We start from the raw sequence: 16,175 nt of genomic DNA on the forward strand, positions 1-16,175 counted from the left end.
TCCGCTCCGTACACCTCGTACACACACGGCTCCGCTCCATACACCTCGTACACACACGGCTCCGCTCCGTACACCTCGTACACACACGGCTCCGCTCCGTACACCTCGTACACACGCGGCTCTGCTCCGTACACCTCGTACACACACGGCTCCGCTCCGTACACCTTGTACACACACTGCTCCGCTCCGTACACCTCGTACACACGCGGCTCCGCTCCGTACACCTCGTACACACGCGGCTCCGCTCCGTACACCTCGTACACACACGGCTCCGCTCCGTACACCTCGTACACACACGGCTCCGCTCCGTACACCTTGTACACACACGGCTCTGCTACATCCACCCTGTAAACCCCTCCTGACCCCACACATAAACTTCCCCTCATCCAGCACCATGACAACCAGCACAGCAGAGTCCTGCACACACTGAGGCCCCTGATCATGTGACCCCTGATCATGTGACCCCTGACTCCTCCCCTCCTGTGACCTCATCACAGGTCCTGTGTGCACAGAGCAGTCATATATGTGGCGGACCCTCCTGGACCTTCTGCTTTCTGGGTCGGTTCCTCCTGTGAGTCCTATTAACCCTTTCGCTCCCTGTCTTCTCCTTTCTGACAGGACAATCTCTGAATTCGGACAGTGTGACGGGAATTTCAGCAATGTGGAAGGAAGAAATGACAATTTTACTGTTTCCCTCACAGAAATGTGACTTTCCCCCCTATGTATCATTGTCCTACAGGTGACAGGAGTGCTGAGGCCGCACAGTGCGCCGTGTCTCCTGAGTGCCGATACCCCACAGGCTCGGGAGGGAAGGGGCGCCATTGTGGCTGGGATAGACGGCGGACGCCGTGTGACGTGTGAAGAGCTCTGACACCAGAACAGCAGAGACCCCACAAGTGGCCCCATGTTACCCCCTCCACCTCTGGGGGGCTCATCTAGGGGGCAGGGAGGATTATTAACCCTCAGGGGGTCACAGAATTGTGTAACATTGAGCGGAGGAATGAAATGTTCCCACTAAAATGTCGCTCCGTCCCCAAGTCTGTAATTATCACACGGGAGAAGAGGAGAAAACAGAAACCACTTGTTCCACAATTTCCCCTGAGCGCCGATACCCCATAAGGGGCCGAACACAGGAGGGAAGGAGCGCCGTCTGACAGGGCAGAGTCTGCTCTTATGGTGTTAGGGGCCATGTCACATTATCAGAGCCCCCAATAAGAGGCGCCATGTTACACCCGCCACCTCTCAATTACTCATCTTTCTCCCAGAATTTTATACCAAAATAATTACATTTTACCACAAAAAAATAGTTTTTCTTCCCAGAGCAGCCATAGAAGCTGTCAGTGCTGAGAGACTGGATTGTTGCAGCTGCCTGAAGAAGGAGCCGCTGTGCTCTGCAAGCTGCAAACATACTATTATCTGGTTATAAAGGCGTCACTCCTAGAATAGTTATATCATCATTGGGCAGAAAAGTCTTCACATCCATCTTGTAATATAGGAAAGTCTAAGGCCAGAAATAATCCCCATAAATCACTGTACATGGAGACTTTGGGGTCAGATCATTTCTGTCTGTTGTGTTTGTGAAAACTAAAAATCTTTTCTAAAAGCCTCAAACTTCTGTGTGTGACTCAGAGCTGAGATCTAACGGGAGAGAAGATTCCAGTGCGGGGAAGACGGGAAACCTTCATATAGACGGCCGGTGGGGATGGAGGCAGTGACCGACTCTGGCCACATCTGTCTCTAGAGCCGCAGTAGAAGATGAAGATGTCGTCCTCATCATGAAGGAGTTATTTCTCATGTCGCGTGTAATGAATGTCTCCTGCAGTATTGCTGATGCCGATTCCAGTGTCGGTAATGAGACGAGAATTAGCGTTATGGAAGATGAGTCTATGAGGAACGTGTTCAGCTGCCGACTCCGAGGAGGAAACTGCTTGTTGTCTGGGGCCTAAATATATGGGTTTTATTAGTAGATGTCAGGGAAGAAAACTAAACCCTGTAAGATAATAAATCTCCTCATATGTTTCCCTTATTATCTCCAGTAATTGTATTATTACACAGGATTCTTATGATGTTACATCGGATCATCTTCTTCTCATTCAGGTCTCTACAATATCGGATCCTCTCAGTGAAGATCTTCTATAGAAGAGAATTTTCCTGATTTACCCATCAAGGATGGATATGGACAGAGACAAAATGGCGGAGAGGATGTTACACCTCACCCTAGAGATCCTCTTCCGTCTCACTGGAGAGGTGAGAGATTCTGATGACGTCACATTACATCATTCTTATCTATGGGAATAACAGATGGACAGAACTGGAGAGGTGAGGACTCTGGAAATGTCTGTAGTGAGATTTATTAATGTGTCTCTCCATAACCAGGATTACACAGTGGTGAAGAAGACCTCTAGTGATCGCTGTCAGGACCCTGTGTCTGAGGGATGGGGAAGACCCCTGAGACCAATCACGGGGCCTCCACCTCACCCCCTGATCCATGAGGACATCAATGACCAGAAGATCCTAGAACTCATCTACAAGATGATTGAGCTGCTGACTGGAGAGGTGACACTGCTGGGAATGCTGGGACATTATACAGTAACACTATGAAGGGATCGGGGGATGACGGTATATCATTGTATGTGTCAGGTTCCTATAAGGTGTCAGGATGTCGCTGTCTATTTCTCCATGGAGGAGTGGGAGTATTTAGAAGGACACAGAGATCTGTACAAGAACGTCATAATGGAGGTTCCCCAGCCCCTCACATCACCAGGTAATAGACAAGACTAAATGCACACGGCCTATAATTATCTGTATGTAGAGAATGAATTCAGTCCCTGTATGTGTTTCCTCCAGATCTATCCAGTAAGAGGACAACACCAGAGAGATGTCCCCGTCCTCTTCTTCCACAGGACTGTAACCAAGAAGATCCCAGTGCTCCTCAGGATCATCAGGTAGATGGAGAGAAGGTGTCAGGAGATCTCCCCTATGATGTGTAGACGGCTGTGAAGGTCTTGTGCTCAGTCTTGTTTTATCCACCAGTATTATATGTTTTATACTTGTGTAATGAGAACGGTGGAGATGGTAGGATTAGAGCTGATCATAGATGGGACTTCTCCATCTGTCGGTGACTTTTACAATATTTGTTTCAGAGTGAAGATCTGACCCATATTAATACTACAGAGACATATGTGAGGTGTGATGAGTGGTGTAAAGAGGAGATTCCCACATATGACTACCCAGGTGAGTAGTGACCACTGAATGCAGAGAAGTCACAGATTCCTCTCAGTCACCGGCTGTGGCTGCTTTGTCGGTGGTGTAGTCCGGCCGTATTACCATGATCACCATTTTGCCTCTAGACCACAACATTCTCCTCCACCCAAAACTGTTCAAATGACTTTGGGCAGTGAAAGCCCTTTTCTATAGAACTTACAATTACATTGTTTTTGATCCTAAGAAATTCAGATTACTGCACAATCTCTCCTGAAATGGGGAGCAATATTATTTTCTCTAATCTTCTGCTCAGGATCCATAGTAGCTCCAATGGTCCACCATAAATGAGGGCAACTCTGGTTTACTGTTGTGTAATCTGTATTTGTAGTTTTCAGTTAATGAAATTCTCGTGCTCTGGGGTGGGGCTGTGGGTGGGGCTGTGGGCGGGGCTTTATGTGGTGCTATGATTACATTTTCATCTGTATTGGCTTATGACAGGTCGCTGACCCCTCACTGACCTGCCCCCATTATTACATAATGCATATAATAGCATTGATATTATTGGTGATAATGCCTATAATATTGTGGCTATTGTGAGGCTTAGAAAAAAATTACATCCAGTAAAATGTCACCGGCGATGGCGGCGCCTGCGCAGTAGCCTCTATATCAAATATATCAAATTTTTTTGTTAGGAAGTTATAAGGGTTAAAAGTTGACCAGCGATTTCTCATTTTTACAACAAAATTTACAAAACCATTTTTTAGGGACCACCTCACATTTTAAGTGAGGTTGGGGGTCAATATGACAGAAAATACACAAACGTGACACCATTCTAAAAACTGCACCCCTCAAGGTGCTCAAAACCACATTCAATAAGTTTATTAACCCTTCAGGTGCTTCACAGGAATGAATGGAATGTGGAAGGAAAAGTAAACATTTACTTTTCAAATAACAAAAATTTTCCTTTACACCTAATTTTTTTTGTTACTTTCGCCAGGGTAACAGGAGAAAATGGACTATACATTTTGTTTTGCAATTTCTGATGAGCGTGCCGATACCATATATGGGGGAAATCTACTGTTTGGGTGCACGGCAGGGCTTAGAAGGGAAGGAGCGCCATTTGACTTTTTGAATGTAAAATATGCTGGAATAATTAGTGGTTGCCATGTCGCGTTTCAAGAGCCCCTGATGTGCCTAAACAGTGACAACCCCCAACAAGGGACCCCATTTCGAAAACTATACCCCCCAAGGAAATGTGTGGTGGGCACTTTGAACCCCCAAGTGCTTCGTAGAAGTTAATTACCTAGAGCCATGAAAATAAATAAATCATATTTTTTCAACAAAAAATGATCTTTTCGCCCTCCATTTTTTTTCAAAGGGTAACAGGAGAAATTGGACCCCAAAGTTGTAGTGCAATTTGTCGTGAGTGTGCTGACACCGCATTTGTGGGGGTAAACCACTGTTTGGACACATGGCAGAGCTCCGAAGAGAAAGAGCGCCGTATTGGAGAGCAGATTTTGCTGGAAATGTTTGTGGGTGACATGTCACATTGTCAGAGCCCCTGAGGTGCCAGAACAGCATAAGCCCCCAAAAGTGACTGCATTTTACCAAATACTTCCCTGAATGAATTTTTCTCGTGGTGCAGTGAGCATACTGACACCACAGCTATTATTATTATTATTATTATTTATTTATATAGCACCATTGATTCCATGGTGCTGTACATGAGAAGGAGTTACATACAAATTACAGATATCACTTACAGTAAACAAACTAACAATGACAGACTGATACAGAGTGGAGAGAGGACCCTGCCCTTTCGGGCTTACATGCTACAGGATTGTGGGGAAGGAGACAGTAGGTTCGCGGGTTGCAGCAGTTCCGGTGTTGGTTGAGGTGATATCACCGGTAGTGGTGAGAGAGAAGGAGGTAGCGGGGTCATTGCAGGCTGTAGGCTTTCTTGAAGAGGTGGGTTTTCAGGTTCCGTCTGAAGGATCCAAATGTGGTTGATAGTCGGACTTGTTGGGGGTGAAGAATTCCAGAGAATAGGGGCTATTTGGGAGAAGTCTTGGAGGCAGTTGGGTGAGGAGCGAATAAGTGTGGAGGAGAGAAGGAGGTCTTGGGAGGACCGGAGATTACGTGAGGGAAGGTATCGGGAGATTAGTTCAGAGACATATGGAGGAGACAGGTTATAGATGGCCTTGTAGGTCAGAATTAGTATTTTGAACTGGATACGCAGAGGGAATGGGAGCCAGTGAAGAGATTTGCAGAGGGGAGAAGCGGAGGAGTAGCGAGGAGAGAGATGAATTAGTCGGGCTGCAGAGTTAAGGATGGACTGGAGAGGTGCGAGGGTGTTAGCAGGGAGACCACAGAAAAGGATGTTGCAGGAGTCGAGGCGGGAGATGATGAGGGCATGCACAAGCATTTTAGTAGATTGAGGGTTGAGGAAAGGACGGATTCTGGAGATATTTTTTAGCTGGAGGCGACAGGAGGTAGAAAGAGCTTGGATGTGCGGTTTGAAGGACAGGGCAGAGTCAAAGGTTACTCCAAGGCAGCGGACTTCTGGTACTGGGGAAAGTGTGATGTCATTAATTGTTATAGCTAGGTCGGGTAAAGAAGATCTGTGAGATGGAGGAAAGATGATGAGTTCAGATTTGTCTACATTGAGTTTGAGGAAGCGAGAGGAGAAGAAGGAGGATATGGCTGATAGACACTCTGGGATTCTGGACAGCAGAGAGGTGACGTCTGGGCAAGAGAGGTAGATCTGAGTGTCATCAGCATAAAGGTGGTAGTGGAATCCGTGGGACTTTATGAGTTGCCCCAGACCAAGTGTATAGATTGAGAAGAGTAGGGGTCCTAAAACAGAGCCTTGGGGGACTCCAACAGAGAGAGGGTGGGATGAGGAGGTGGTGTGGGAGTGGGAGACGCTGAATGTGCGGTTGGAAAGGTATGAGGAGATCCAGGATAGGGCAAGGCCTTTGATGCCGAAGGAGGAGAGGATCTGTAGTAGGAGGCAGTGGTCAACTGTGTCAAATGCAGTGGACAGGTCTAGAATCAGGAGTATAGAGTATTGTCCATTTGATTTGGCTGTAAGTAGGTCGTTAGTAATTTTGGTCAGGGCTGTCTCAGTGGAGTGATGGGGGCAGAAACCAGATTGCAGATTGTCAAAGAGCAAGTTAGATGAGAGGTGGGAGGAAAGTTCAGCGTGGACATGCTGTTCCAGGAGTTTGGAAGCGAATGGGAGCAACGATATTGGGCGATAGCTGGACATAGCGGTTGGGTCGAGGGTTGGCTTTTTAAGGATAGGCGTGATTGTGGCATGCTTGAAAGCAGAAGGGAAGGTACCGGACGTTAGTGATAGGTTGAAGAGGTGGGTTAGGGATGGGATAAGTGTGGTGATGAGGTTGGGGAGGAGGTGGGATGGGATGGGGTCAAGTGCACAGGTTGTGATGTGCGATTTGGAGAAGAGGTGATTAAGTTCCCCTTCAGTGATGTTGGAGAGTGAGGTTATGGGGTTTGGGCATTGGTCTGGTATACAAAGGGGTTGTGGTGGTTGAGTGATGAATACTTGCCTTGTTTGGTCAATCTTGTTTTTGAAGTGTGTGGCAAAGTCCTCAGCAGAGATGAGGGAGGTTGGAGGGGACAGTGGTGGGCGGAGTTAAAAGTTTTGAATAACTGTTTTGGGTTGTAAGATAGGGAAGATACGAGGGTTGTGAAGTAGGCCTGTTTAGCAGAGGTGAGGGCAGATTTGAAATCGAGTGTTGCCTGTTTGAATGTGGTGAAGTCATCTTGCGAATGACCGAATGCTCATTTTTTTAACAAGCCCCATGGCGAATGTAAGTCCTTAAAATGTTTTAATTTCTAAGACATTAGTTGGTTCCATAAATTTGACCTAGCATAATAGGATCGTGGATTCTGGCTGATGAATTGGGACGCATATAAATTTGTAGGACAATATGCTCTAGCAAGCTATCTGTCAGAAACAAATTAAAAAAATAATTGTTCCAAAATGTTCCACCTCCACATTTATACCAGGAATGGCTTTAAAGTTAGGGATGAATGGAGTAGCCGAATCCAAAGCCTCCCATCTGGGAAATGCTACATCAAGAGGCAAAGCCCCTTGGACATTGGTGTGCGCCAATTCACGAGCACTAGGGACAGCGCTAGTACTGGGCATTGTTCCCTGAGTTGGAGACATTTCTCCAGAAGCGCTATTTGTCCTTCTTGTTGTACTGGTCCTTGTGTGTGAGGATGGACCAGAATCACTGCTCATTTCTGAGCTATCACTGTCGCTGGTACTAAAGCCCTCGAAATCCACATCGCCATCTGACACTGCACTTTCTTAGCTGTCAGAACATAAAAAGTGCATAAGCCTCCTCTGCACTATAGTACTGACGGGCCATTTTATTTGTTTTTATTTTTTTTTTCTGGAAATAGAAAACTCTGACATGACTGATGTGACCAAATTATTTGGGAGACAATTGAGAAAAGCCTAATTCTTTACCCTACCCCTAACTTTAGAATAAACCCTAACTTTAGCCTAACAGTAACCCTTACTTTAGCCCCAACACTAACCCTAACTATAGCATTAACTGCAACCTGCTTTATCTGTTTTTCCATTGACAGATGATGGACCTGAGTGGGGACTTGTTTTATGTGAGATGAGAATGGGTATTATTTTCGCCTACATAACATTGATTGGTTTCTTTTTATTCGATATTTGGGAGGCAGAATGAACAAACAGTTGAACACTGCACACTACTGGCTCATCCAACAAGGTTTTCTATTAGACTGTGAACTGTCATTGTCTTTGTAAATAATTAAAGTTTTTTACATAGCTTGCCATTTTTATGGACAGTTTAAGTAGAAATGTTCAAAAATATAAAACTCAAAGATATTTTATTAAAAAAATTGTTTTTTTTTATCTTAGCAGATGACTATAACAGGAGATCAGAGGGACAGCTGACATCTTCAATTTTTAAATCTGATAATCTTGAGATCCTACAAGATACAACTGTAGTGATTGCTGTTACTCCAGATATATCATCATCCATTCACAGCAAAGATCTGTCATCTGGTCCTATGAAACAGGTCCCATCTTCTGATTCATTACTGACTACTAAGGGAAATCAAAGTCACAAAAGAGGCATTAAAAAACAAACTGCTCCTAAAGCAAAGAAGTCATTTTCATGTTTAGAATGTGGGAAATGTTTTAACAAGAAATCTCTTTTTGTTACTCACCAGAGAATTCACACAGGGGAGAAGCCTTTTTACTGTTCAGAATGTGGGAAATGTTTTAACAGTAAATCAGAATGTGTTAAGCACCAGAGAATCCATATAGGAGAGAAGCCTTTTTCATGTTCTGAATGTGGGAAATGTTTTAATGAGAAATCACATTTTGTTACTCACTATAGAACTCACACAGGGGAGAAGCCTTTTTCCTGTTCAGAATGTGGGAAATGTTTTAGCCGGAAAGCAATTCTTGTTAGACATCAGAGCATTCACACAGGGGAGAAGCCTTTTTCCTGTTCAGAATGTGGAAAATGTTTTAACCGGAAATCAGATTTGTTTAATCACCATAGAACTCACACGGGGGAGAAGCCTTTTTCCTGTTCAGAATGTGGGAAATGTTTTAAGAAGAAAGAGCATCTTATTACTCACCAGAGAACTCACACAGGTGAGAAGCCTTTTTCCTGTTCAGAATGCGGGAACTGTTTTAATAATAAATCAGATTGTGTTAAGCACCAGAGACTCCACACAGGAGATAAGCCTTTTTCCTGTTCAGAATGTGAGAAATGTTTTAACCGGAAATCACAATTGGTTAATCACCTGAGAACTCACACAGGGGAGAAGTATTTTTCCTGTTCAGAATGTGGGAAATGTTTTAACTGGAAATCAGAATTGGTTAATCACCAAAGAACTCACACAGGAGAGAAACCTTTTTTATGTTCAGAATGTGGGAAAACTTTTAACCAGAAATGTCATCTTGTTACTCACCATAGAACTCACACAGGGGAGAAACCGTATTCATGTTCAGAATGTGGGAAATGTTTTAACCAGAAAGTGCTTCTTGTAAGACATCAGAGCAGTCACACAGAGGAGAAGCCTTTTTCATTTTCTTAATGTAGGAAATATTTTATTTGGAAATCAACTGTTAATAAACATCAGAGACGTCACATAGGGGAGAAGCCTTTTTTATGTTCATAATGTTGAATCTTCTTAAATGGGTTGTCTCTTGTCATTCCTCATGTTTGCTGACAAAAGGATAAAACTAAACTTTATTAATTCCAAATGTAAAACTATACCCATAATTCGCCCCCTGAAGATTAGTTAATAGGTGACTAATAGAAAAAACATGTACCCCACAGTTCAGTATATAGGGTGAGGTGACGTATACACACTCACTCTCCAAGCCTCTCATTTCTATGGGTTTCATCGTCTTCACCAAAGGCGACTCATCAGGAGACTATTTAATATTGACCTATATTCAAGTGAGACTAGACAAAAAACTAAAATCATGTATCAGGTTATCTGAAACAGTCAGAAAACTAGCCCCATATTGGCAGATCCCAGACCTCAAACTATATACTGTGTAAGTTTATAAGCCCCTCCAGTGTCAGGAATAGATAGTATGTGATAATACAGTATAATTCTTGTGTTTTTCTCCTATAGGGACTGCCCTAGTTTGGTAATGTAACTGCTGTTAATTAGTATTGCAGACAAATTGTCCTAGACTAAACCCAGTTTTCAGACGGCCCAATATGTACCACTCAGGGAAAACTTACCTGCTCCAAAGATCATTAGCAGCTTCTAACTAATGGCCATGCTGCGGTCTGTCAGGGAATGAGTGCAATATCGTTATAAAGACTAGGGATATGTGCAATCATAATGTCTGGGAGATCTGTGCCATTATTTAGAATGAATATGGAAATTATCTCTGAAAGGTAAGTGTTCCCTGAGCGGTACATACGGTATTTTCACATACTATCTATTCCTGACACTGGAGTGGCTTATAAACTTACAAAGTATATAGTTTGAGGTCTGGGGTCTGCCAATATGTGGCTAGTTTTCTGACTGCTTCGGATAACATGATACATGATTTTAGGATTTTCTTCGTCTTGTCTCTCTTGGATATAGTTTAATATTAAATAATCTCCTGATGAATGAATCCAATGAATATTCATTTCTCATAAGTAGCGGCACACATGACCGCCGGCAGCAGCAGGAGGCCGGTGGCTGACTCTGCGTGCTACTGAAGAGCAATGAATACTCACTGCGATCTCCGATGAACAGTCCCGGCGAGTACTCCGGCAGCTGTGCTCTGCTTGTGAGCAGCGTATGACGTCCCTGCCATGTGCTGCTTACAAGCATAAAGCAGTTGCTGACACTGGAGCAGGACGCTGTGAGGGAGCGCCGGGTAGGTAAGTGTAATTTTTTTTAATGTTTTCTGATGGTGCCATGCATACCAGGATGGGGGTGGAGGCCCTGCATACCAGGATAAGATGGGGGCCCTGCATACCAGGATGGGGGTCGAGGCCCTGCATACCAGGACAAGATGGGGGCCCTGCATACCAGGATGAGATGGGGGCCCTGCATACCAGGATAGTGATGAGGGGGGGTTGTGTATCGGATGGGGGCGAAGGGACCATATATACCAGGATAGGGGATATTAAGTACAGAATTGACCACATTTTTTGCTTTAATTTGTTTTTCTAATTTCCTGCTCTAAAACCTAGATGTGTCTTATAGTCCAAAAAATACGGTATATAAATATCTTTTTTTTCTCAGTGAACTCATTCCTCATGTTTGGCCTCTTTAAAATAAAAACACTCATACTCCGCTGGCGTGCCGGCTCCACTTCAGCAGTGTTGAGACTCACTGTCCCGGGGCTTATGTGAGGTTCTCACATCACACGAGCCCTGCACCCAATCAGCGGCAGCTTCACTGTTCCTTCCTTCGGACATATTGAACATCAACATGAAGCCAGGGCTGCGGCTGCTCTCTGACGGCCTCATGATGCTTGATTTGTCCGAAGGTGGGGACAGTGACGTCAGCGCTGATTGGGCACAGGGCTCACATGACGTAAAAACCTCAAAAGAGCCAAGAACGCAAGTGCCAACACCACTGAAACGGAGCCAGCATGGGAGGTTTGTGTAAGTGTTTTTATTGTAACAGGACCAAACATGAGGAATGAGAAGGGGTTGTCCAACTAGTTGTCAACCTTTTTATCAAAAATCCCACACAGGGAAAAGTCATTATATAGGTATTATTATAGCTAGAGTGAATTTAGACTTTTCAGACCATTTTACATCTTTCATATAATCTATTACTGATGATGGATCTTTTATAACCTGGGCTTCTGGGAATGAATGGCTGTAGATAAAAATCTACCCATCGGCTTAAATTCTCATTCAAGGAAGACATGCTCGATATAATGGGACGCAGAGGTGTAGGAAATTCTAATTTATGGGTTTTTGGAAGCCCATGAAATATTGGTGTTTTTCCTCTATGGTTAGATTATTTCTTTTGAGTGATACATTCTGTTTATTTTTTTGAGAAAGTTCTATCAAATCTCTTTCAATTAAAGACTGAAAAGTTGAAATACATTCTACCTTGGAATCTTTTGGGTAAAAAAAGAAAAAAGCAATCACCAGCTTATCCCAAAGAGAAGACCTGGTGATTAAGAAATCCCATAAAGCCGGCTGCATTGTCCTTATGGATAAGAAGCATTATGGAAAATGGGTTTATGATTTCCTGGATTCAATTTGACCCTACAGAATCGTGCAGAAAAACCCTGGGTAACTGGTTGAAGATGGAGAGAAAATGGGGGTGTTCTCTAACCAAATAAGTTGCAGTATTATACCTGATAATCCGATAACACCAATATTCCATGGGCTTCCATAAATTAGATTTCCTACACCCTGCGTCCCATTATATCGAGCATTTCTTCCTTGAATGAGAATTTAAGCCGATGGGTAGATTTCTATCTACAGCCATTCATTCCCAGAAGCCCAGGTTATAAAAGATCCGTCATCAGTAATCGATTATATGAAAGATGTAAAATGGTCTGAAAAGTCTAAATGCCTGACATGTGGTGAACCTGTTCTCATCTATTCCACAGAATTTAGCACTGCTGTGTTCCATCACCTACAAAATACAGCGGATACACGGATGAAACAAAGGAAGTTATTCTCCGCAGCACTGAATATCTGTTACAGCATAACTTTATGTTCAATGAGGAATATTACTTCCAAATCAAAGGTTGCCCAATGGGCTCGTGCTTCTCTCCATCTTTAGCGGTACTTTTTGTATCGTGGTGGGAAGAAAACATTATTTTTACAGACAAAAATCCATTCAAAATTGACCTTGAGCTATATGTGAGATATTTGGATGTTCTATTAATATGGGTCGGGCAAGTGGAGAAAATCCCACATTTTGTATCCTATATCCATGCCAATGATGTAAATGTAAATTTTACATATACCGAACCACAGGGTAAAATCAGTCTCTTGGATTTGTTTCTTATGGGAGATGTAAAACAACAAAAAGTCAGATATCGGCACTATAGAAAATCAGTGGGAACACCACCCTTAGAGCGGACAGCTGCCACCCTGCACCCACTGCGAATTCATCCCTTATGGGGACTAAATAGAATCTATAGAAACCGCTCCGACATCACACTATGCCATGAGCAAGCAGAGACAGCGACATCGAGACTGATGGGGACACAGGAAGAAACAAACTGATACAGCAATAACAAAAGTTCTTGTAAGAAACACTCGAGATGACGGAATAAATAGTAATAACAAAGTAATAACAAAATGAAAAATAAAACCATTTTTAGTTCTCCATATAGTGGCCAATTTCAGGAAATAATAACATTGTACATAGATATGTCCCTATATTATTCCAAGGTCAGGACTTATATAAAATCCTGAAAAATGGATTAGTATGTGTGCCGGGAAAAGGGCGATCAGTAGGTGCTGCTCTTTCCCCAAGTCTATACAGGCCTCCAAAAAGTGATAAAGAACCTTGGCTAAGCTGCGGAGGTTTATTAAATGTGCATGTCCCAAATGCGCCGTGTGTCAGTATACCCTGCAAACGCCAAAGATTGATGCCGCCAATGAGATCAGAAGATTCATCAATTGTAGCACAAACCATGCTGTGTATTGTATATTCTGCAAAGAACGTAAAATGAAATCCATGGGCCGCACAATGCGTAAATTACAGAAAAGGACACAGAACATGTTACTAACATCAGAGATAAGAAGGCCTCCTACTCAGGAGCAGGAAACACTGTGCAGAGAGACAGAAGGGGGAACAACCAATGTTTCACTCTATGGGATAGAAAGAGTGGAGAATCCTATCAGAGGCGGTGAGTGGAAGAAAAACTCCTCCGAAGGGAACGATTTTGGATCATCAGACGTGACACAAAATGCCCCAATGGTAAGAATGATAGAAATGACACTATCTATATTAAAATTCCGGTGGTTTGATTATGGAGGTTTTTGTTTTTTTTCTTGGGATCTAGCTTGCTGATTATGCAAATTATTCTCAAAATGTGATTGATTGCTAACATGTGTGTTCATTGATCAGCGTTTGGTTACCATTTGTTTTTAGACCATGTATCATAAGGAATCTGTATCTCAGTGAATAAGGGCTTTTGCCAGAAACACGTTGAGATGTATCCCCAACCTGTATGAGCTTTTAAAATATGTGAAATAAATTTGAGGATTTTATAAATTTTTGGGACTTGCCAAAATTTTTTTTTTTTTAAATTCATTTATTAAATATCAGGGTACAAAGAATGTACAACATACACAATGGCATATGATAACAGGCATTATACAAAGCACACATATCTCCGTCCATAGTAAAACATAATACAAAGAGATTGCAGACTCTTATAGATAAACAAGGTAATGTGTACTTTTCCTTCCAAGCATATGTAAAGGATAACCGTTTATGTATTTCCCTACATGTACATCAATCCAATTTCACAAACCTTGTCATATCATGCAACAATAAGAACTAACTAAAAATTCCTAAACTACAACTACCGCTACATCAACTAATATCTACTATTTCCGCAGCCTGGTTTCTATATCATATTGTGTCGCCTGTGATGTCTCAGTCTTGCAATGTGAGGTGAGAGGAATTCCACCTCTCCCAGATCTCTTCACACTTACCCGGGCATCCCCTGTTTTGGTATAATGAGCGCTCATATGGAACAATTGAATTTACCAACTTGATCCAAAACCTAAGGGAAGGACATGAACCCCCCATCCACCTCAGTGCCAACACCTTCCGTGTCATAAACAGCATCTCGCGCAAGAAGACCCCAGCATAGCGATCCCAAATCTCCTCCTCCCACACCCCAAACAAGCAGAGCAATGGCTCTAGAGGGACAGGGGCCTGCACCAGGGACGTCGGTAGTGTAGTCACCTCTTTCCAGTAGTGTAGAATAATGGGACACTGCCACACCATATGGATAAAATCAGCATCTGGCGAGTGACATCGCAAACATTCTGATGATTGAAGCCGACCCATCCTAAAAAGTCGCAACGGAGTCAAATATGATTGATTTATTATATACAGCTGTATCATTCTGTTATTGATAGATGGTGATACTCCAATCGGAGACTCCAGAATCTCCTCCAACTCCTCTCTTTGTGCATCAGGGATGAGTCGTTCCCACTTCATCTCTATAGAGCTTATGGCCGATTCTGCCCCTACTGACAGCATATATGTGTACAAGGAGGATATGAGACCCTGGGGACCCTGCGAATTAAGGATTCCTATCAGAGGTAAAGATGAAATAGTGCGGTCCACACCCCCATCCCTCATGTGTGATTGAAGAGCCGATCTCAGCTGCAGATAGCGAAAAAACTGAGACCTCGGAATATCATGCGTGGCTTGTAATTGTTCAAAAGACTTTACAGTCCCTTGGTCATACAAGTCTCCCACTGAAGAAATGCCACACTGAGCCCAAAAAACAGCGGACGGGTGATTCAGCAGCTCCAGAAAATAGCTATTACTCCACAGGGGCATTTCAGCTACAACATCTTTAAACCCTATTACCTTCTTAATTTGCCTCCATATTAATCGTGCCAGCTGGAGCAGGGGTAATAGACGCAGAGCACTGTTTTTTTCCAACTCAAGGAAACCTAATGGGCAATCCGCTTGTCCAGCGTGAAGTAGGTGGCTTTCAGAATTAGGGAGGCAATTACCCGGCATCCATTTATTTAAAGCTTTAGCCTGCCCAGCTAGGTAGTATAGGAAAAAATCTGGCAGCGCCGCCACACCTCCCTTTCTTGGTCTTTGTAAAGTGGACAATTTAAGTTTGGGCCTAGTTTTCCCCCAAATAAAGGACGTGACCAGAGAATTAAGATTAACAAAAAAGGACTTGGGCACCGCTACCGCACTGTGCTGGAGCGAGTAGCCAAATTTAGGGAGTAATATCATTTTAATCAGGTTAATGCGTCCAGCCACAGATAATGGGAGCCTACTCCAAATTTAGCTTTACCTAGGTCCAGCAGCGGGTGGACATTAAGTTGTAGATCAAGCATACTATTATTAGAAATGTGGATACCCAGATATTTAAAACTAGATACAATAGGCAGCGAGGAGAGAGCCTCTAGCTGGGGAATCGGAGCATGGGAAAGGGGTAACAGGGCAGACTTCTCCCAATTTATATGTAAGCCTGAATATTTACTAAATTTATCTATAAGGGATATCACCTGCGGTAAAGTTTCTTCCACATCATTCAAGAATATCACCATGTCATCGGCATATAGGCCTATGGTATCTACCCTGCCTGCTATATCTATACCTCGGATATTAGGGAAGGACCTTATACGTATTGCTAGTGCCTCAATCACAAGGGTGAAGAGAGCCAGGGAAAGAGGGCAACCCTGACGGGTTCCGCTATGCAACGCGAAAGACTCAGATATAGAATTATTTATTATAAT

At 43.3% G+C, this 16,175-nt stretch overlaps 1 protein-coding gene across 1 annotated transcript; it reads left to right on the top strand.

Annotated features, from left to right (window-relative positions):
- Positions 1 to 2,657: 2,657 nt before the first annotated feature.
- Positions 2,658 to 9,380, top strand: LOC141060182 (uncharacterized). The gene is made up of 4 exons (XM_073556434.1): positions 2,658 to 2,764; positions 2,848 to 2,945; positions 3,144 to 3,234; positions 8,138 to 9,380. The coding sequence occupies exons 1-4, from the start codon at positions 2,680 to 2,682 to the stop codon at positions 9,325 to 9,327; spliced, it is 1,464 nt and encodes a 487-aa protein (XP_073412535.1). The 5' UTR covers positions 2,658 to 2,679; the 3' UTR covers positions 9,328 to 9,380.
- The last annotated feature ends 6,795 nt before the right edge of the window (positions 9,381 to 16,175 follow it).

The sequence above is a fragment of the Dendrobates tinctorius genome, unplaced genomic scaffold, assembly GCF_039654945.1.
Source record: "Dendrobates tinctorius isolate UK_male_01 unplaced genomic scaffold, ASM3965494v1 ptg000233l, whole genome shotgun sequence".
In the NCBI taxonomy this organism is placed as follows: domain Eukaryota; kingdom Metazoa; phylum Chordata; class Amphibia; order Anura; family Dendrobatidae; genus Dendrobates; species Dendrobates tinctorius.